Source organism: Myotis daubentonii, chromosome 9 (genome assembly GCF_963259705.1).
Source record: "Myotis daubentonii chromosome 9, mMyoDau2.1, whole genome shotgun sequence".
Lineage (NCBI taxonomy): Eukaryota > Metazoa > Chordata > Mammalia > Chiroptera > Vespertilionidae > Myotis > Myotis daubentonii.
The window spans coordinates 65,168,007-65,191,904 of NC_081848.1; the positions used below are offsets into that span (position 1 = coordinate 65,168,007).

The following is a 23,898-nucleotide window of genomic DNA, read 5'->3' on the forward strand; positions in this document are numbered from 1 at the left end:
CCAGTCCAGCCTGTCTCTCAGCTTCTCCACTAGATGCAGTGAGGTTTGGAAGCCAAAGTCCCAGATTCTATTCCATTCCCTCCCACTCAGATGCATGGCCACAAGACTGGGGCCAAATTTGCAATGGGTGGGAATGTCCTTATTAGAGAGGCATGCAGGATACAGATGAGCTCCAACTAACCAGACCTTCCATGTGTGAGTAAATGACAAGGAAGAGGAGCCCCTGAGATCTGGGGGTGTTGTCTGTGAAGGGGAGCTGAAACCAGAGGCTCATTGTACAGTGCTTTAACAGTGACACCAGAAAACACTGGGTCTGCCCTCTGTGCACCATACACATCCTCCCCAGGGCAGCATGTTGATCCCCTTTATCTTCTGAGTGTATGTGTACGGTCAGTCCTACCTGAGAAAGAGCTAGAGGGAATGAGGCAAGCTCCCCTTCATTCTCTTGGGAGACTCTCTCCTCCCCCAAACTGTTCACAGCCTCTGTCTCCCTAGGAGGCAGTATAAAGAGGTGCTTAAAAACAGGGTTTTTGGAGTCAGACAAGTCGTGTTGTAAGTCTCTGCTCCACCTCTTACCGGCTATGTGGTTTTGGACAAGTCACTCATCTTCTCCAGGCTTGAGTTTCCTTACCTACAAAATGGAGCTAATGATAGTACCTACCTCATAAAGGTGTGCTGAGGATTAAATGGAGGAGGAGGAGTCAATGTATAGACATGAAAGAAGCTTAAATGTGTATTACTAAGTGAAAGGAGCCACTCTGAAAAGGCTACATACTGTATGATTCCAACTACATGACACTCTGGGAAAAGGCAAAAGTATAGACAGTGAAAAGATCTGTGGTGATGGGGGCAGGAGAAGGGGCGAGGGGGGAGAGATGAGCAGGTAGAACATGGGGCATTTTTAGGCAGTGAAACTGCTCTGTATGATATTGTAATGGTAGATACACGGCATTATGCATTTTGCAAAACCCACAGAACCACACAGCACAAAAATTGAACCCTAATGTGAACTATGGACTTTGGTTAACAATAATGTGTCACTATTGGCTCATCCATTGTAACAAATGCACCATACCAAAGCCAGATATTAATAAACATAGAGACTATGTCAGGGAAGAAGCAGGGGAGAGGGAAGATATGGGAACTCTCTGTACTTTCTGCACAATTTTCCCTTGAACCTAAAACATTGTTGTAAAAAAAATAAGTCTATTTAAAAAAAAAAAAAAGTCCATGTATAAAACTTAGCACAATGCTTGGCATTTACAAAGTGTCCAGCCATAGGTGGTGCAGTTATTGATGTTATTGTTATTATTAGCAACCCTTGGCAAGATAGAGTCTACCTTTGGACACTTTACATTGCAGACCAAGTCAAAGGCAGGCCGTTAATTCAAGCCCGGTTAGCCCCAAATGCTAGTATAAGAGCTGCGTAGCCCACCATGGAGAAGGCGAATTAAACCATGAAAACAGAAAGGATGGGATTCTACAGGAAACATCTTGGCCTGAGCCAGGGAGGCAGCCCCCTTCAAGTTGGCCTCTGGAGAGGAGGAGGCTGCCCTATCTGCCCCCTGGAAGAGGAGGGGTCCCTGCTGTCCCAGGAGCATACAATTAGGAACAGACTTGCTAGGATCAAATGGCCATCGGCAAGGAAGTGAGAGGGTGGATGTTGAGAAGGGAAAGAGGCCATGCAGTCCACTTCCAGCCGGGGCCCGAGTACTCACCTGAATGCCCCTGAAGACACCGTGGGTGTGTATTCTGTACTGGGCGCCACAGAGGATGGGTGTGGTGTGGTTATCGCTTTCATACCCTGTGCTGTGGCTGCAAACACAAGGAAGAGAGAACAAGGCTCGGGTTGGTCCAGAGGCACCATTTGGAAATGTGCATCTGGGGCAGAGGAATGTTTTTTTTAAAGCTCACAGGACAACAGCTGGTTTCTGCTTCCCTCCATCGGGGCTACTTTCGAAGTAGGGTTTTGTGAAGAGTAGGGCTGCTCAATCCTGGTGTCACCACCACGCAGCCCTCCCTCACACTCAGATCCTCACAGAACCACTGCACCGTCCGGGGCTCTGCCTCTCTCAGACAAGCCGGGAACAGTCACAGTGGCAGGAGTTCATCCCCAGCATGCTGTTAACCCTCTAGATGGCAGGGCTGACAGCTGCAAGTATCTCAGGAATGAGCAGATGCCTCAAGTTCACATCAAGTGCAAGGGATGTTTGTCGGCACCTCATGACTCAGTTTTCACCAGATAGCGCCAAGAAAGTGATGACACAAGGAGAGATGTCACATCCTCAGAAGTGGGGGTGACACATCTGTGGCCCTGCTCCACTTAACCTAGAGATCAGTTTTCCAGATCAACTTAACTCTTGGCAGCCAACCCGTGCCAAAGGCAGACACCGGATAATCTTCCTCCAGCAGTAGACTGACTAGTCCCTTAGTCGACGCTCAGGTTAACCGTGGACTACTAGTGAGAGCTGAGGGATGTGAAATATTGAAAAGGAATCTCTTGGAAGGGGTGGACGTTCTGCTCTAAAGGTATTCTCTCCTCCAGGAAAAAGCCGATTATCTGTTCTACAGTTATTTTACTTCCAAACGAGGCAGAGTGAGGGTGCTTATCCACACGGGCGCACACTGCGATCACATCTAGAATCATCATGGAGAGCTTTTATGAAATGCCTCTGTGAAATGGTGCAGCGGTTTTGGAAAAGGCCTGGAAGGTCCTCAAAAGGTTAGACATAAAGTTCCCGCGGGGCCGGCAAGTCCACGTTCAGGTATGTTCCCAGGAGAGATGAATCATATGTTTACACAAAAACCTGTGCACATTGTTTTTGAGCAGCATTTATTCATCCTGGCTAAAAAGTGGAATCAACCCAAAAGTCTATCAGCTGATGAGGAAACAAAATGCAGTACCTTCATAAAATGGAATGTTATTTGGCAATAAACAGGAAGAAAACACTGACACCTGATAATGTGGACAAACCTTGAAAACACCGTACTAAGTGAAAGAGGCCACTCACAAAGGACCACCTACTGTGTGACTCCATTTATACAAAGTGTCCAGACATAGGCAGAATTATGGTGACAGAAAGTAGATTTCGGTGGCTGGTTGCCTAGGGCTGGGGAAGCTGGAGAGAAATGAAAACTGACTGCTGAAAATGTCCTAAAACTGGGGTACTAGTCACACAAGTCCGAATATACTAAAACTCTTGAGTCGTATGCTCCAAATGAGTGAGCTGTATGATATATGAAACCTGTAAAGCTGCTTTTAAAAAATTACCTCTGCAGAATGGGGTCCATGCACCAGCATTTTTTTTAAGCCTCCAAGTGTAATTAACTGGCTGTCAGGGCTGAGAACCTCCACCCCCTGACGGTTACTCTGGAGATTCCAAGGGTCCAGGGGGCAGGAGGCAGGTGGCTTGGCTGATGAGCCCACTCCATCTGAAGGTATGGGGAAAGTCTGGGGCTGGCTCAACTCTCACTCACCCAGGGAAGAGAATTCCTGGAAGGCAAGAGTGTCTGCCAGGACGCCTGACATGTCCACGTACCCTGTGGCCACAGCAGCTGTGGGGTGTCACATGTAGTTCTGGCTCCAAACTTTTAAGAAAAGATTGACTGTCTCCTTTGCACAGAACAATGAGAGCAGTCTGGGGAGGTGGGTGGCAGTTTGTGCCCTGTAACCTACTATATACACCTTGTTTCCACATCTTTCAGGTGATTTTTGACATATTTGAAGAGAAATGTCCCAAAGAGCTAAACTAGGGTCAAACACGTAAAAATTGGAAAGACATGCCAAATCCAGATAGTATCTGCCTTTCTGAACCTTAGAATGTGCCTGCCAAGAAAAAGAGACCATGTCTGCGTTCCTTACAATTACATAGACAGTCGGGAAGTGAGAGTTGATGACGATGGTGATGGGGTAGCAGAAAGCGGACAGGACAAGAATGCTGCTGCCAGAACATTTTGCCTCAAAAGCTGTGAAGAGATGCTGTCTTTGCCTGCTTTAGCCTGCCTGCAGCCAAAATGTGACTTACACACTTTCCAGGGCTGAGGAATCTCTAGGGACAAAGCAACAGGAATACGAATTATTTTAGAGTTCTGCCATCAAAGGGGAAGAATTAGAACTCTCCTGTCTTGGCAGTTGATCTCTGGATGTTTCTGGGTTCCTGGAGGGTGGAAGACATGGGGAATGGACGTCACTCAGGATACTTGTCCCAGGAAATGAAGTGCTATGTCATTCAAAGGGAATGACATGAATCTCACAGCCCGATGCAAGCCAACAAACAAAAGAAGCAACCAGCAACAAGAGTGTTATCTGCCAAATGTGCCACTACATTCTTCCACCAGGTTCATGAATCAGAAAAAGCTGAGCTTTGCCTATTGGCTCTTGTGTCTACAGAAGACAAACACACAATGCAATTCCACTCTGTGGAAACCCTGCAACCCAACACTCTTCCCCATGTGGTCTGCCCAGGACACCAAGTACAACCAGTGGGCTCAATGATGGCTCTCTCTAGGTAGGTAACGGAAAGCAAGTCAGTGGTCTTGGAACCATCCACTAATAGAGGCAGGAAAGTGATCTATGCCAACCCCCATTCATAGCGCCTCTAGTTCATCCTCAGCAGGTGAATAGTGACAACTATTTCAAGACAGTCCATTCTATTTTGGGAACGTTTTTATGGTTAGGAAAACCCTTTCTAAACCAAGCCAAAATCAGTCTCCTCATTTCTGTCTCTTGAAGAACCACAGAGTGAGTCTTACTATTTTACAGGCATCTCTGTCTATCTACTCTGCTCTATGGTAAAGTTGGCCTTGAAGACAGAGACCAACTTGCTTCTCTCTGTATCCTCTCGACTTAGTGTCTGACGTAAAGCACATAGTCCATAAATGTTCCCCAAGATGGACCAAATCTAACTCCTCTTCCACATGACAGTCCTCCAGGTATTTGAAGGCAGCTCTCCAGGCTATAGGACTGTGGTTCTCTCAACTATTGCAACATGAAATGGTATCTAATTCCTTTACTATGTGGATCCTCCTCTTCTTGATCCCCTTCAGTTTGTTATGTGTCTCTCAGAGTGTGGGCTTGGGGTACTCCAGATGAAAAGTTCTATAAAGGAGTTAGGACACACACACACACACAGCCTTTGGAATCAAGAAAGGAACATCAATGCATAAGACTGGAGAGTACATGCCTCACCCAAAGGGGCTCCATTTCAAATTTTTCAAAATCAACATGCTAGTCACACACAGTACAGTGCATCAGGCCTACAGGCTTCCAGGGCCTGCGACTTCCCCCCTCAATCAGGACAGAGCAGTGCTATTTACACACCTGAGAGCACATCTTCCTCGCACTCAGGTCACAGTGGTCCTCCTCAGCCAAATAATACCTCCAACCACAGCACCCACCTAGTATGAACTGCAAGCAAGGCAGGTATCTCCAATCTTGAGCTTGAAGACACGATTTTTTCAAGCTTCAATTCAGGGCTACACATACATCCTTCAAATTCCATTCTGTTTCTTTCAGCAAGTCATTCCCCACTGTTGAAATTTTTTTGACTCTTGATTTGGCTTCCAATCATTTGCTTTCATTCCTCTTTCATGTTATCTCTACATTTGAAAAGCAGCTTTTGTGTGTTTTCATAAGAGAAAAGGATCTTCCCTGCTGTTGTTGGGAATTATTGTATTTACAATATGTATAGAAGTAATAGAATTTGAGAAGGTCCTAGGGGGAAACTGGAGGGAAGACATCATAGAGAACCTAGTCATGTGTATGGGGTCCAGTCCAACAGAGCATAAGTCATCAGCAGGAGTTAACCTGAGACAGAGGCTCAGGAAGGTGGTGGTTGCCATTGCAACAACAGCCACTGTTAAGAGCCGGCTGCTAGCTTGATGACCAAGTGAAGCCAAGCTTTACCCCAAGAGAGACCAGCTTTAAAAACTTCCAGTTACTCTGCTGTGGATGAATAAAATAGGAGTGAGGGTAGGCTTTCTAGAAGTCTGGGACCTTGAGGCCTTCCAAAAAGGGCAAGAGGCTACTAGCCCAATGAAGAGAGTTCTGGAACCAAACATGCACCTTCCACATAAAGGAATCACAAAGCCCTGGACAGTTGTGGGGTAAAAACTCATCATGCCCCAGAGATGAAGGAGTTATCATTCATGGAACTGATATCAGAAAGAAGGGTTTAAAAGGAAGTGTGAATCCACTGACCAAGCCACTGAAAGACCCAAATCTCCCTTAGGGTAGAAATGCATGTAATGGTTTCATCCACCTTTACATGCAGATAATGAGAAGCAAAGTAAAGCAAGCCCAGAGCGATGCACAGTGAGGCATGTGACCCAAGCCTGAGTAAAGCTGGACTTTCTTAGGCTAAGAAATTGGTGCTTTGAAAAATGTGTTCATGGTTTTCTGTTTTATTGCCTAGTAAACGTCTCTCTGACAGGTAAGGTACTTGTCCAGATGAATGAAAGGGAAAAGGGATTTGATGACGCCTTGGCCAACATCATCAGGGGGATCACAGTGAGGTGGAATGAGGGCAGCTGTGGTTCAGAGAAGAGCTGGTGGGTCTGGTGGGGTCTGGTGCTGGCAGGCGAAGGTGTGGGAAAGGAGGCTACGAGTAATGGGACTACTTCTCCCTCCTGCCACAGAGCACTGCACTAGAAATCACTTGCCAGCTTGATAAACATGCTTAAGAAGCCCCGTTGGGTTTGTTGTTTAACTAGGCACAAATCATTCATTTAAGTATTTAGCCCATAATTCCCTGTCTTGCCCACAAGGACATCAAAAGTGACTATCAAATGTCTTTTTTCAATAAAGACCCATTATAATAGGAGCCTTCCACTATGAGACAAGTAATTCTACCACAAAAAGAAATAGACCCGAACACTGTTTTGTATGTGGTTAAAATACATTAGTTCCTAATGATCATTTTCTTTCTACATGCTCCCAAAGATCTGGCCTAATAACTTTCCCAAGAATTCAAGCTAACCTCACTGCTCTTTAGTTTCCAGAATTCGCTGTTGTTTTCTTCTACTTGAAAATTAAGACATTTACCTGTCTTAACTCTCTTGTCACCTCTCTTATTCTCCATGAATTTCCAGATTATTGGCCCAGGGGCAAATTTATTTTATGTCTTTGTTAAACTAATCAGAATATGGATTTGGCTCTATTTTTCTTGAAAGCAGAGCCACAAACTCAATAAATCTATAGGAGCCAAGCAAGTAAGAAAAATAAATGAAGACGGCCCTGGAGGCAAGATGGCACTGAAATGGAGAGGACAGCCACACTGGCCGCCCATTTCCTATCCAAAGGAGGTAACCAGGACTCCACTTTATCAGCCAAGTACTGTCAATAATTATGAACCCAGTATTTTCAGATCTTTCCATTCTCAAAAAACAACAACACAGAAATCTGGATTTTTATATGAGATCACCTGAGTTTTCAATTGTGGCAAATAACTGAAAATTTATAGAATCATTGTCAGGTCATATAAACATCCTCTCGCCTAAGGACCACCAGTTTGCAACCTCTGCTTTAAAGATTGAGCAGTGACGTCTAAGCTGCAAACTGGAAAGTTCCATCTTGATTCTGCTGTCTCCTCCCACATGGCAACAAAGTAGAGGCGAGGCTGTGCCTGATTTCTTTGAAAACTATTAGAACCTTCCAAACCCTAGAAAACTTGAAAGGATGCTATACTTGTACAACAGGAATGGTCGGTGGTGTTAGAGCAAAATCCAGTGGTTTACCTCTACATTTCACTGGCCTACTTGAAAGTAGGTGTACACACTGAAATTACAGATAGAAAACCATAGTCACTATGCAACTAATTCAAATTACCACAAATTTGGTGGCTTAACACAAATCTATTATCTTACAATTCTGGAGAGGAGAAGTCTAAAATCAGCCTCACCATGTTAAAGTCAAGGTGCTGGCAGGCCTATATTCTTCTGGAGTCTGAGGGGAGAATCTCTTTCTTTGCTTTCTTCAGCTCCTAGAACTCACCTGCATTCCTTGGTCCCTTCTTTGCATCACTTTGACATCTGGCTTCTTTTGTCATATCTCCTACTGCTCTTCTGTAATCAAATCTCTCCCTGTCTTCCCTTATAAAGATACATTTTGTTTAGGGACCACCAAGATAATCCAGGATGATATTCCTATCTCAAGATCCTTAACTTAATCACACATGCAAAGTGCCTTTTGCCACATAAGGCAAGATTCACAGGTTCTAGGGATTAGGTCCTGGATGTCTTTGGGGGTCATTATTCAACTCACCATACAAAGGAAACCAGACTTATTCTTACAGATACATCTGAAAGAGCTAAATTAACCTGGTTCCTTTCTCTCTAGACCAGTAGTTCTCAACCTTCTGGCCCTTTAAATACAGTTCCTCATGTTGTGACCCCAACCATAAAATTATTTTCGTTGCTACTTCATAACTGTAATGTTGCTACTGTTATGAATCGTAATGTAAATATCTGATATGCAGGATGGTCTTAGGCGACCCCAGTGAAAGGGTCGTTGGACCACCAAAGGTGTCGCGACCCACAGGTTGAGAACCACTGCTCTAGATTAATCTGAAAGACTAGTCCACAAGAACATGGGTTCCTCGTCTAAAGACCCGTGTTCCAGGCCCACTTCTATCATTTATTTGCTCTGTGGTCATGGGTGAATCATCTGAATCTCTTACCATCTGTAAAATGAACCTAATAACCTATTTCACAGATTTATTTCAAAATCAAACAGGTAAGCTATGGGGAAGTAAATTTTAAAATCACTCAGCAACCTTATATCAACAAAATGTTCAGATCAATGATTACATGTAATAGGTGACCAACAATCACAAAAATATTTCTTGTATGCTTCTTTGAAGCCTGATGATTGAGATATATAAAACTTATATAGTTTTTATCTTCAACACAACCCCAGGAGTTGTGAAGGTATATCATCTGAGGCAAATGACTTAACTTCCTCATGTAAAATTAGAAAAACAGTCTCTCCCTCTCTTTCCCCGCCACAATCACTATTTTACAAGAGCAAATGAAATGAGGTAAGTAAAGCACGATGTTTGGTACATGGCATGCCCTCACCTAATGTTAACCATTGCTTACTGGTATAAACCCCATTTCACTGCAAATAATACTGAAGTTTAAGGAGAGACTCAGTTATTTACCCAAACTCAGAAAGATGGCAAGTGGTAGAGATAGGGTTTGAGTGCAGGTCAGCTCAGCTCTTCTTCCTTCAAAAACTAGGGAGACCATTCTGGTTTTGTAACCCATGCTGGGTTCCCATCTAATGATATTTGAATGACTCCAAGCTCTTTTCTCCAGGGGTGTGAATTAAATTCAGCCAGTTGAAGTTTTTAAAATGTAGTGGAAATGGAATAAGAGGGGGAGCAATGAGGAGGGGCAAGTTCAAAATATTTGCTCTTTAATATGCTTCATCTTCTGTTCTGAGGCTCAATATTTGTCTGGTATGAAGAAAGTGCGAGGCACACTGATGGAAATGGTCCACTTATGTGTGTTAGAGCAGTCAAAACTGAGCATAGCCCTGGCCAGGTAGCTCAGTTGGTTAGAGCGTCTTCCTGATACACCAAGGAACTCACCAAGGTTGTGAGTTCATTCCCAGTCAGGGCACATACTAGAAACAATCAATGAGTGCACAAATAAATGAAACAATGAATTGATGTTTCCCTCTCTCTCTCTCTCTTAAAGCAATACATACAAACATACATACATACATAAAAAATTTAAAAACTGAGCACAATTTTTATTTTTAAAAAAATCTTCCTACTTAACTGGGAAAGTAAGCTAAGCAGAAGCATACTCTTGGTGACTCCATCTCTGGCGGTGGGTGTGGACTGTACATTTTCCAAAACAGCTTAAAATGCATAAAAATGTATCCTGAGAAACTGTGCTTTTCCTAGACAGCTTTAAAATACAAAACCACTTGTCCTTAGAAAGTCTGCAAAAAGAGAAAAATGTTCCTCATATAACACAAATTATGAGCCTTCTTCATGCTAAAAATTTGTACATTGAGGTTTGGTCCAGAAAAAACTTAGCGTTTGAAGAGTAGCTTCTTTAGAAATGATTAATTTTGATATTCCACAGGCACAAGAAGATTAATAAAAAGGAATTGAGGTTTAACAGATGAGGAAAACCAGAGCTGCCCTGAAATCCCTTATCAACAGAAGAGATAAAAAAAAAAAAAAAAAGGAAGGACAAGGAGTGTTTTTTAATAAAATTAGCATTTGATATGAATATTCAAAAAGGGGAAACCTTGGCCTGCCATTTCTCTCTTCACCCCTTGTCATTGGCCAGGTGGGCACCCCCCCATCTGCACCTCTTTCTTCTCACCTCAGCAAAGTTCATCAGATTGAAGGAAAGCACCTGGGAAAAATGCAAACTCTTGTGTCTCAAAAAAAAAAAAGAAATTTACCAATCAACCCCTCTTCTCACGCTATTCTTGATACTGAGCTGAGGCATATATATCAGACACTTAAATGTCTGATTCCTTTTGGTGTTGAAAATACCCTTTGCTGCAAGCCGGTCTAATGTGCTGCTTTTGAGGGACATGAGCAATGGAAAACCATGCTTAGAAATTGTGCCTCGAGATGAAGACAAACATACCACCACTTCTTAGTTTTCCTATCAATAAGAGGAACCCAGCCCTAGCCCGTCTGGCTCAGTGGATAGGGCATTGGCCTGCAAACTGAAGGGTCCCTGGTTTGATTCTGGTCAAGGGCACATGCCTGGGTTGCAGGCTCAGGTCCCCAGTAGGGGGTGTGCAGGAGGCAGCAGATCAATGATTCTTTCTCATCATTGATGTTTCTGTCTCTCTCTCCCTCTCTTCTTTATAGTGGGAATATAACAAATCAGTGGTACATTAAAAACCAAAGGACTATTCTGCTCCTGAGAATATAAAGGGAGAGGGCAAAAGATGATGTTTCTTTCCCTAATCCAACATAGAATGTAAACCTAAAAATAAAACAACCGTCTTACATTTGATTGGGTTAAAAGAAACCACGTAAGTAATGCCTATCATCTGATCATTCATAGATATAAAATTTCCCCAGAAGTGCAGTCTACAGAAAAAAAAAAAATCTACATTTTTACTTTAAAATATGTTTACCTTTCTCCTTCCCTCAGGTGTTTCATTTCAGTTCAGGGCTCAAGAAAACAATGCATTTTTTTACTTTAACAAAAACAATATATTTTGTCAATTTTAATTTAAAATTGCAAGATGGTAATTATTCTATTGTACCTTGTTTTGTTTTGTTAATCCTCACCGGAAGGTATTTCTCCATAGGTTTTTATATAGAGTGCCAGAAGGGAGGGAGAGAGGGGAGAGACAGAGAGAGAAACATCCATTGGTTGCCTCCCACGCTCATTCTCTGACCAGGACCAAGGATCAAGCCTGCAAGGGAAGATGTGCCCTTGTCCGTAATCAAACCCGGGACCCTTCAGTACGCAGGCTGACGGTCTATCCACTGAACTAAACTGGCTTGGGCTAACTATTATACTAAAATTTCTGATGAACACTTTCCCCATGGGCTTTAGAAAGAAGGCTTCCCCCATCCCCTGCTCCATCCTTCACTGATTATCTATCCAGGTCTCATGCATCTCTATGGCATCCACCTCCACAGCATATCTGGAGAAAAGAGGACTCACTCCACTTTCACTAACTCTGACTTTTTAAATTATTGAGTATCTCTTGCTTTGACCACTCCACATCCACCCCACCTTCCTCTGCTAACACAACACTTCTTTTCCTCTCAGGGAACCACCCCTCTCTAATGCCACCCTCAGGCTCCAGGGATGAGTACATATGTAAGGCCTGGCCAATCAGATCACTGCATTCTCTAGTTACATGACCTAATCCAGGCCAATCAGAGCTTTCCCTGAGTCTTTTGATGGAGAAAAACCATCAGAGAGCGGCCTTCTTCTGGAGGTATTTTTGCCTCAATAGAGACAATCTGCCTGAGAAGGCAGCCAGCACAAAGCAGAGACAAGAGACAATGAAAATATTCTAATGACACTGTCTGAACCCTTGAATTCAGACATGGGCTTTGTGTTTTGTTTTGTTTTGTTTTGTTTTGTTTTTTTGTTAATCCTCACTGGAGGATATTTCTCCATTGATGTTTAAATAGAGTAGAGTAGAAAGGAGAGAGAGAGGGAGGGATAGAGAGAGAGACACATTGATAGGTTGCCTCCCCCACGTGCCCCAGCCAGGGTGGGGATGAACCTGCAACCCAGGTACTCACCCTTGACCAGGAATCAAACCTGAGACCCTTTGGTACCCAGGCTGATGCTCTAACCACTGGACAACATCAGCCAGGGCTGGACATGGAGTTTTTAAACACAATATACTAAGCTGCTAAATTCCTCATTTGACCCATGCCAGTTACAATGGGGGGCTCTGCTACCTTCAATAGAAAAAGTCATGATTAATATGTAATCTAACAATTATCTAAAGGTAACTGGATTTATTTTTTCAGCAAATACATCAAAACATAATACCTGTAAATGAATACTGGTCCTTTCAAGGTATTACCTTTTAGAACATGCCCACTTGTTCCAACCATGCTATTATTACTAAAACCTATTTTTTATTCCTCTTCTGAAAGTTTTTTATAGTCACAGCTCATATGTCTCCACGTCCCATACAGTCTAGCCATTGGCAACTATTTAATAGGACACAGGCTGAATGGTTAATGGCCTGTCAAAAATGCTTGTATAAATCAGCCCTTATGAACCATCAAGATTTCCTCACCATTGAAACGGTACATAAACTCCTTCAACTGACCTTTTTCCTCTTATTTCCACACTCAGAGCAGAGCTAAGAGGTATTTTCAATCCAGTTTCTCACAACAGGTTGGGGAAAACACAATCCAAAAAAATCCACAATGTTTACTGGCCCCTACCATTGGAAAGAATATTTTTAGGCATGACTTTCCTTCCTACTTCAACACATACACACATAGGAACTCATGTTCTCATAGATCACCTCATCAGACTATATAAGAAACATCTGGATCTCCCCTTACAACGTGGTCTGACATTGAGGTGCTAATTCATCAAAATCCCAATTTTATCTAACTCGAAGCTTTGCCCTATGGCCAGAGACAGTTGTTAGCTCCACCCCAAGAATGGGTGTCCCAAATCCACATAATAGATGAACCCTGCATTTCACACAGCAAAGATGGAACAGGATTGTTTCATCCTGGGTTCCCCAAGGCTCCCACTCAGCTGGCTCACACATTCTTGAATCAGAATAATGTACTCAGTCATGTTCAATTACATTTTAAAATGTCCTCGCTACAAGCCCAGCACCAAGCACAGAGCTCTTAAGACTGAGATCTCTCCCGCTTCTCAGTGGAAATGGAGGCTTGTAGGTATGAAGGCTGTGTGCATAGTCATCTTTTCTGCAGGCCCCAAAGCCTCCAAACTGATGTTAGTAACATAATGTAGTAATTCAAGGTGAAGAAACAAAGAAAAACCTATAATGTGTCCAAAGGAATCACACTCTCAAAGAGATGTTGCAGCCAGAGGCATTAAAACGGAGGAAATTCTAAATAGGGACATCTGCCATAGAACAAAACTTGACATTTTTTTTGAGAAATAACATGTCATTGATTTTTTTCAAAAGTCAATGGTCTCCAAAATTAATTTTTAAACCTGCTGCAATCTATTCAAAATTATAATTAAGACTTTTAAAATAAACTTATTTCAGAATGATTTTAGATGTAAAGAAAAACTTCTCAGATAATACCTCACATTAGTACAGTGCATTTGTGGCAATTAATAAGCCAATATTAACAAAGACTTTCTTTGAAATTAACAAAATGAATCTAAAGTTCATCTTAGAATAAACAAGACACAGTAGCCAGAAATAGTTTGGGAAAAAACACACAAGTATAATGCTAAGGAACTATCAGATATTTAAACAGACTATAAAATTATAGCAGAAAAAAACAGCGTGATACTTGGCAACAAGAGCCAGACTGAGCAAAAGAAATGATAAATTAAATAAATATAGGATGAATTAAATATTCAAATATAAAAAGTAAATTAAAAATATATCAATAAAGAAGTAAATTATTTAAAAATATTGGGATGGGGAAAAATCTTTCTAGCCATGATATAAAAACCAAAAACTTAAAATTACAAAACATAAACTCTACTCTGCCATTATTGCTCAAAAGCAGCCATAGAAAATGCATAATACAATTACCTTTTTTTTGTGCATGTGGTAAAAACATTTAAGATTTATTCTCTTAGCAACTTTCAGGTATATAATAGATATTGTTAACTAGTCACCATTCTGTGCATTAGATAAAGTGATAGAGGTATTAACTAGCCATTATTGTGGTAATCATTTCACAAGCCACTATTGTCGTAATCATTTTTCAGTATATGCGTGTTTCAAATAATCACACTACATCTTAAGCTTACTTAATGTTATATGTCAACTGTATCTCAATAATGGTGAAAATACACATAACAAAAGATACATGAACTGATATTTACTATATAAATAAACTTTTCTGACAGAAAAAAAACATTAACAGAGTTAAAATACAAAACAGAAAAAAGATGTGCAGTAAATATTAGAAGCAAAGAATTCTTGTAAATCAATATTGTTACTAGATGAACTATCCCAGTTCCTAACTAACTAGGAACCTGCACTTGCTCACAGAGCCTCTTCTCTCTCAAGCACATTATTCCAGCAATTCTATCCCCTCCCATCATCAGTGTTATTATGTTTTGGGTTTCTTGCCTCTTCTTGATCATTTTCATCAAAAATCAAATATGAGGGTACTTCTTTCTAAATATAAATAAAGAGCCAGGACAGTGTGGCTCAGTGATTTGGTGCTGACCCTTGAACCAGGAGGTCACAGTTCAGTTTGTGGTCAGGGCTCGATCCCCAGTAGGGGGCATGCAGGAGGCAGTCAATCAATTATTCTCTCTCATCATTAATGTTTCTATCTCTCTCTCTCTTTCCCTCTTCTTTCCTCTTTCTGAAATCAGTAAAAACATATAAAAAAGTTTAAATATAAATAAAATAAAGCATGACCCTCTATCCTCATTGAGCTAGAACCCCACTTCTTTCCTGCCTTTGGCAGCAAAACTCTATGAAAGTGCTGTCCCGTTTATCTGCTGCTAAGATCTCTTCTACCCATCTCTTTCAGGCTTTTTCTCTCTAATCTTTCCAGAGGCAACTATAGTTAATAGATTGGTAAATGTTTCCAGAATTTTTTCTCTACAGTTAAGAACATACTCCAATTTGTTTTAAAATGTTATCTCTGGGTGGTGAGATAACAGATTCTTTTCTCCTTTATAATGTTTTGGTACTGTCTGAATTTTTTAAAAATAATAAGCCTGAGTTACTTCTATAATCAAAGGGAAAAAGTTGTTTTCATTTTCAATAAAGTCACCCTCTTAGCCTTAAGAACACCACATCTGTGGCTTTGATTTTATTTATTTTTAAAATTTATCTTTATTGTTGAAAGTATTACAGATGTCCCCTTTTTCGCCTCCCACCCCACTCCCATCCCCTCCCCAGGCCTTCCCTGCACTACTGTCTGTCCATAGGCTATGCATATAAAATGAAGAGTTATAAATAAATAAAGCCAGAATAAATGGACTTGTTTGCTTTTAACAGGGGAAAAAACCTACTAAAATATACAGTAGCCTTATTTCAGAGAAGCATGTATTTGGATGACTTTTTATGAGTGTAGCTTCTATATCAATGTTTTTCCAGCTAGAAGTGATGGTTTTTTTCTTGGATAGACAACAGAGAGGAGGGTAAATGGTGAGTAGAAGGTCTCAGAGAGACTGAGTTGAGATCACAGACATGAGAGGTCCAAAAACTCCTTTAGTTCATGTAAGATACCTTCCACTCACTTGCTATACCCTCTCCCCCTCCAACACACACGTGCACACCCCTTTACCAACTGATTGGAGTCCTCATTAACCCCACCTCATCTTCCTGCGCTGAATCCACCATGTTCCTCATTTCTAAGTTCATAACCACCTTCTCTTTCTCTCTTTCCTGCTGAGCTCCTTTCTCCTCTTGATCTGAACAAACCTGTCACTTTTCCTCACCTTTACAAGACAAAATAATTCCGTGATTTAAAATGAAATAGTTAGCCCTAACCAGTTTGGCTCAGTGGATAGAGCGTCAGCCTGCGGACTGAAGGGTCCCAGGTTCGATTCCGGTCAAGGGCATGTACCTGGGTTGTGGGCACATCCCTAGTGGGGGGCGTGCAGGAGGCAGCTGATCGATGTTTCTCTCTGTCCCTCTCCCTTCCTCTCTGTAAAAAAATCAATAAAACATATTTTGTAAAAAATATAATGAAATAGTTAGTGTGGAGATGGTAAGTCTATAAAGCCCAAAATATTTTTCAAGTGAAATATTTTTTTAAGACATTGAGAGCAGTTTCAAAAAGTCAGTGAAGGTTGAAACACAGAACATTGCAATGGCCTGTAGATTATGCATTTGCTGAATTAGACCTAGCAGATCATCAACTGTTATAAAAACAAAAATGACACAAAATGTATATGTATGCAGGGAAAAGGTTAAAAGCATATGCAACATAATATTAATAGTAGTTTCACTGGGCTACTGGAGGGAGTGCTAATTTCTTCCCTTATATATTTATATTTTCTAACTGTTCTATAATCTACACATATTTCATACCCAATTAAAAATTAAATACATCAATTGAATATATGCCTAAGGACAAAAGGGTGGGAAAGGTGAACAATGAGGGGAGAGAACGTAGCAGCAGGGAAGTGAGAAGTGAAGGAAAAGAAGCTACTGAAGTGGTCCGCTCTGAGAGGAACAGGGGACACAGCTTCTAAATCAGTCTCCATCTCCATCCTGCAAGCCCAGGAGTCCCACGCTCTGTTCTATACCATGGCTAACAGGCCCTAGCCAAGGCCGATGCAAGGCAAAGAACTGTCTGCATGCAGGCGTCAATGTAACCATTTATTTAAAAGGAGAAGTTAACTTCTTGTTGGGGGTGGAGACGGAGGACACTCAAGAATGCCTATATTGCCCAGGCAGGCGTGGCTCAGTGGGTGGGGCGTTGCACAGAAAGCTTGCCGGTTCAAGAACACACAGAAAGTCTTTTTCAAGGAATAAAATGCACATACCCAGGTTGTGGACTCCATCTCCGGTGGGGAGTGGGCAGGAGGCAGTCAAACAATGTTGTGCTCTCTCTCGCATTGCTGTTTCTCTCTTCTCCCATCCTCTCTCTCGAAAAATCCATAAATTATTCTTTTAAGAAATGAAAAAATAGAATGCTGACATTCACAGAGCTGCTTCTCTCCACCTTTGCTTTTGCATCTCAAGCTCCAGGAGTCGCTGGGAAAGCAGGCTATGTATTTTCAAGAAGTAAATCTCTTGGATGAGTACCTTATGTTCACGAGAGGGAAGGTGCCGGGCTGCGTATTGGAACTCCCGGCCAGAGAAGACAGCTCTCTCTCTTGGCACAGGTTCTCGGGGATGAGACCACGTCTAGCGGGGATTTTCTCCAGATTCGACAGCCTTGGCCCTACCCAACCACGCAGCCTCGTTTGCCCCATACATCACTCGTCACGAGTCTTTCGTTTTTCCTTTCAAGCATCCACAGGTCAAACACTGTGTGTTCCCAACCGTCTGGGAGCTTCTTGGGCCAGGAACGGGACATTCATTTCGCTCAGCACTCCTTTAACATTTCTATTGTGTTCGATTTCCCACTCCCCCTGCCCATGTCCCTGGAGAATAACTTCTTCCTTGTTTTAAAAACTTGGACCACAGTCAAGGTTGATGTGTTTCTCCACTTTGCAGGATATTTTCTTCAGGAGAGACAAAACAGAGGCTGACAGAGTAGCCAAGGCTTGTGAGCGGCCTTAAAAAAATCAGCAGCCTCATTAAGAACACACAGAAAGTCTTTCTCAAGGAATAAAATGCAGATGACACAAGCCACCATAAACAGAATTATTCATAAAGGTGGACTGATCCTCAGAAAGGGTCCCCGGCAATGTTTTCTCTGAGTGACCCACTTTAAAAATCTAATTTCATTTGTTTATGGGTGAGGGAAAGGGTCAGAGTTAAGAGAGTGATTTCATAAAGTATCTTCTCTTTGACTTAAAATTGAAATACAATAGTCTCCTGTTGGAGGTCATAAAACTAATTCTGATCCCAATGGGCATGGGGAGATTAGAAAACGAGTAGAGGGGAAAAGAGACAAGAGTAAATCAGTGGCAAGAATATCCTCCCTTCCCCATTCTATCATGGTTTCATCTCATCTTCCCCACGCTCTCCCTCAAATCCCAGCCCCGCCCATTAGAACATCACTGCTCCCTGATGTCTAATGAAAGACGCCTCCGTGGACTTGTTAGGACATGAGGAAACAAGCCTATTCTTTTTTGTATAAAAGTAACATTTTTAAGGAAAGAAGACATGAACAAATATTTAGTGGGGGTTAGCCTGAAGTACATGATCTTTTAATAAAAAATTGATAATGCCTCATTTTTATGAGCCATGTGGGAATTCTATCTTTCTTCTCCAAAACATGAGTCAAACCTCCAGTCTTCCTGTCGTATATCTACCATGTCACCATGGTTTTTCTTACCACTGATTTCAAATAGTGTCAAGACACTAGTTATGAATTAAAGCAAAAGACGATTATTTCTCTTTATGAAATATCTCTTCTCAAATGTATTTTCCATATTAACAGTGTTTGCATATCATGACCAAAGAAAGTAAATTTGGTATCACAGAAAATAATGACCCCTACCCAGATTATGTCTCCTCCCCCTCCCACCCCGCTTCCCCCCCCCCCCCAGAAAAAAGCCAAACTTTCTACTGGAATAACAGATTCAGTTGAGTCCAGTTCTGGGATATTCATGGGCTTGGAGGAAAGAGCTAAGGAGTCATTCTCTTTAAGAGTTAAAAGAGGGGCAACCTGTGGGTCATGACACATCAGTGGCTTTAAAATCAATCTATACATCACCACCAGCATTTCAAAAAATGATATGGAATAAAGTAGAAAATATCAGTATGTATAAAAATATCAGCATGCACAGCATGGTGTAAGGGTAAGTACTGATTTGTGAAAATCTGTGTGGTGTGTGTGAGTGTGTGTGTGCACTCACACTCGTGTATATTGGATCTCAGTGTAAAAGGTAATTCTACTGTGGTCACAATATAAAAAGCTTTAAAAAAAAAATAAAGCTCAAGAAATTCTAATCTAGGGCCCAGAATCCAGAATCTGGCGTCAGACAGAGGTGGGTTCCAACATGGCCCTGCCACTTACTCCATCTGTGGACTTGGTTAGGTGGCTTAATCTCTCCAGCCTCCTCACCTGAAAGATGGACGTAACCATAAACCTAGGATTGTCATGCGATCAAAAGAGCAAACATATGTAAAGCCATTGACACAAGGCCCCACAATGTTAACATCCATCCTTAGATAAATGCTCAATTCACAAATGCAAGCAGACATCACTGTGTTCGGAAAGGACAAATCCAGTGTGAGAGATGTTCATCAATTAGACACTTGTATACCTCTTGTACTCTCCAAAGAGTTGGCTCTTCTGAAGGACTATCTATTGGGGCCATTTGATCCTTGTGAGACAGCTCTCTGAAGTTAGTATTCTAGAAATACATTCGGATTTCAGAAATCCTTTTTCAGCATGTAAGCACCAAACCAATGAAAAAAGTTCTGCTAAGTGTTTTCTTTTTCTTATGCCCAATTTATAAAAACAAATTATTCACATTTTGTGCTTCATTGTTACAATATAGCTTCTGACTCTCCAGCAAGTGACTGATATCACATGTCTAAAGACCTTCAAAGATATCAGAATTATCTCAACTATGGAAAGACCCAGATTCAAATAGATGACAAGATTCCTTATTTATAAATTTTATAACTAAGCAAAAAACGAACAAACAAAAAAAACAAGCAAACTAACATACTCAACATACAGATATTTTTTAAACGGTAACATACATACTTCACAATCAAGTTCTTTCTATTCTTGGCATTTAGTTTGTGGAGTTACTGAATTCTGAGTGAAGAATAGGAAGCGATCCAGAAAGAAAGAGTGAGACCAAGAAGCCAAGAAATATAAGACAGTTGAAAGTAGGCAGAGGATGGAATGCTGAAATTGTCAGCAGCCTCTTGGATGCAGGTAGGGAGAGAATGGTGTCAAATCAACAGGAAGTTTCTTATTTTTGGGTCCAGAGAAAGGAAATGGAGATTTGAATAAAAGAGAAAAATTGGGGGTGAAAGTAGAGAGAGGCATCTAACAGTTGATGAAAAACAACTCTGCTGATTATTGAAGGGTTATCCAAAAAATAATAACTGAGCCCAAAAAAAGGATGAGGAGAGGGAGGCCGGTTCTGGTGTTCAAGCAGAGAAAATGAAATCAAAAGATATAGTAATAGAAATTTCCCAGGGTGCAGGCAACAGGACTGGGGAAGGCACAGATGTTTGGAATGAAAAATTCTTTGCAGAAAGTCTGGTCATAGACTTGGGGTAAAAATTAAGTTCTCCCTTAGAGATTTAAAGATAAATGGAGAAAATGCAAGTAAAGTATGGCCAAAAGATTTGATTGATCTAACAGGAATATATGTAATGCCACGAATCTAGTATTTTATGAAACATTCAAGAGGAAATGAGAAGGGTTCCTACTGCATCATTCTAAAAATTGTTTTCCAGGAGTATGTTGATGAGAAATGTCACCACCTCCATTTTCATCCACAGCATGTTCTCGATAAATAAGAGGACGCAGAAAGGGAGAGAGATTTTTCCCATGCCAGTGCAAGGATAGCTACCCTGATTACCCAGTGTCAGTCCTAACTCCTGCATCGCCCCCAGGCACCATCAACAAGGCCTATGCATTTGCCATCATCGCATTTTCCACTCACTTGCTCTGCCCTTCTGTCCATTTCACTGAGCTGGAGCTCCCAGCAGCAACTCTAGAAGAGAAGAAGAGGCGGGGGGTGGGGAATGGAGCATGCATGGCTCTAAAAGCCTCCCAGAACCCAGAATCCAATGAGAAGTCACTAAATACACAGAGATGTGAGGCTAGCTGTCTAGTCCAGAGTGCTGAACTAAGTCCCCAATCCCACTGGAGCTGAGGGTGGGGTGAAAGGCCCCACAGGGAGGCTGGGAAGAACCTGGGCTTTTGGAATCAGATCTGGGCTTGGAATCTCAGCTCTATCACTTCAGACAAAGTGAACTTGGGAACCTGAGCTTGATTTACTTCTTTGGAAAACAGGGTAACAATACTAGGCCTCATACTGTTGTTAGGAAGATTAGGTGAGGTGACCTAAAAGATCACCTGATATACCGCAGGAGCTTGATGAGTGTCATATCCAATTGCCTATCAACCCAGACTTGCTAGAAAACTGAAAGCAACCAGGTTTGAGAACTTTGAGTCTGGATTGTCCAAATCATCATCTCTCAAATATAAATTTAGATCCTGAACTTTGCAAACACAAAGCATTTTTTGATAAGCTAGAGTAGTAGTTAACATCTGTGATACCACTAGCAAAACATAAACATTAAATGAGGTTGAATGGACACAACTTCGAAGAACTCTAAAAAATTCAAAAGTAAAGGCCATATTAAGTTCTCCAAATATTCTCAACTCCCTCGTTCCAGACAAAAATATCCCCTATGTCTATGCCTGAAAATTTAATACTTGAACACAACCCACCAACTGAGGGTGGGAGAAAACACCTTGATTGTACAAAGAGCCTTGCCTATTCTTCTAAAAATGTACTCTTTTCATAACTTATAAGCATCTTTAAAATGGTTCAAATAGGTATAAGTTTCTGTTTAAAGAATAGAGAAGGCCTTACCCCTTCAGTGTGGCTCCCAAGTTCATCTGATTCCAGGTCATGCATTCAAGCTGGGAGGTCATCTGGTATAAATTGTCACTGTTAGAAAAACATCCAGAGTTAGAAACGCATCGCTACAAAAAATTAAAAATGAATGTGCCATTGTCTCTTGAAACAGCAATGGAGCTTTAACTCCCCTTTACAGTGGAAGCCTCCATGTTTTCCAGAATGACAGACCACAAGTCTGAAATAATTTTCATTTCACCCCACTGATCTTTTGCACAGTTATTCACTTCACACAGCAGAAAGGATGTGAGAGTAAAGGATGTGAGAGTAATTTGGAAGCCTTTAAAAAAACCTTAGTATAGAGTGAATGTTGAAGTTTCTAAAGAGGTATTAAACCTTGGAAGGGAAGAGGCTAAAGGGAGTGAAACTTTGAAAGGCAACACAGGCTGGATAACTCAACATTAAAGTTAAAAGCCTGGAGCTGAAAGTAAAAAGACAGCAGATTAATTATTCGTGAAAAGGCCATTAAGTTGTTTTAATCAAAAGGATAAGTATCATGTGGATTATGAGGGCCTAAAACGTCAGAGGGATGGGTGATGGATGGTCTCAAACTCAAGGACGTGACGAGGAAGAGAAAGAGGATGAACTATGCACCACGAAAGGAATCATTTTCTATAAATTTTTTAATCCTGGTACAAGTTAAATGGAGCTTTTTTCTAAAAGCCTCCAACCCAGTTTTATAAAGCTGGATGAGGGAAAACAATGGCTGATCACTTACATTAAGACCCCAAAGGAGAAATACATTATCACGTAAACCAATCAAAAATTGTTCTCTCCCTTTTACTTTGCACATACAACTGTTATAAACATCTCTATTACATGTGCTTTTAAACATTACTCTAAATGCATTATAGAAGAGCTATCACAGCCATGCCCTGAAATAACACCCCAAAGTATCCTGCATGTTCGACTCTTTTAAGCATCTTTATTACAGGGTTTTTTAAGTTTCATTAATTCATTCATTTTCTGTTTATCTCATTCCTAGAAAACTAAAAGATGAATCAATCATCAGGCATCTCCTAAAATATCCAAGCTCTATTAAGAATGAATTTAGTCCTGAACTGAAATGGTTAATTATGAAATGTGAAACCCAAGAGATGAATGGTTTGTTTGGGAGCCCTTGGTCCAAACACATTACAGACATTACAGAACACTTTCGCTCCACCTTCACGGCAGACTGTGAACAAAGGGTAAGAAGCTTTCAATATCTAATGTGCGATATCAGATTGCAAATTCTGGACAATCTCCGTCTTGTCATGGCATTCCTTTGAGTTGCCTTCATCCATCGGGCAGGGGCAACACCAGTTTAATTATGAGAAGGTTTAGTCAGGCCAACCAAACTGGGAAATTACAGCAACTCAGAATAAATGAATACTGTGCTCTCTCTTGGCACAGCTTGATAAATCAAGGTAGAGTACATCTGCCTCTCATATAATCACTCTGAAAATTATTTTGAAGATAACACAGGATAAGGAGGAAATCAGAGTCCAGAAGTGAATTTTACATATGAAATGAGAAGTGACTTCAATCTCAAAGTATGTGTAGTTTCATTAGTCAGTGTATGTCTGGACCCCATCATTCATCCCCATGTCTGACTGGCTATTATGCTACTACAATATCCTACATATCAATGAGAAAAAAATGATTAGTTTCTCCTGCAGCTTCCCGGTTTGCAGCAGCGGCCGGTGCTGGTCTGTGCCACTACGTTTCTCAATTCCATGAATTCTTGCTGTAAGGCCAGTGTAATTAATTCCTGAAGGACCCCAATTTTTATTAGAAGTGCCAGCCTGCTACATTTAAACACAGGAGAGTTTCTTGAACTTTCTTTGGGTTGACAGTTCATTAATAAGCAGCCTCCTCCACAATCTCTACTGGTTTTTGTTCTCCTGCGCCTTTTCATCAAGCAATCCATTTATTAATCTTGCCATTAATCTCAGCCAACAGGCATTGTATTCCCCAGGCAGCTCTATATATTTGTCACTAATTTTTAAAAAATTGTTCACCAGT

The 23,898-nt window shown here is 41.2% G+C and overlaps 1 protein-coding gene across 2 annotated transcripts in view; it reads right to left on the reverse strand.

The window, feature by feature from the left end:
- The window catches only part of WT1 (WT1 transcription factor), a 43,099-nt gene that overhangs the window by 9,903 nt on the left and 9,298 nt on the right, over positions 1 to 23,898 (reverse strand). The window contains exons 2-4 of one of the 2 annotated variants that reach the window (XM_059709209.1): positions 21,847 to 21,924; positions 20,908 to 20,958; positions 1,719 to 1,815 (exon numbers count right to left, since the gene is read on the reverse strand). In XM_059709209.1, coding sequence (XP_059565192.1) covers positions 1,719 to 1,815; positions 20,908 to 20,958; positions 21,847 to 21,908 — 210 coding nt within the window. In that variant the 5' untranslated portion in view covers positions 21,909 to 21,924. The remainder of the gene's footprint in view (positions 1 to 1,718; positions 1,816 to 20,907; positions 20,959 to 21,846; positions 21,925 to 23,898) is intronic. The other variant, XM_059709211.1, reaches the window with a different exon arrangement.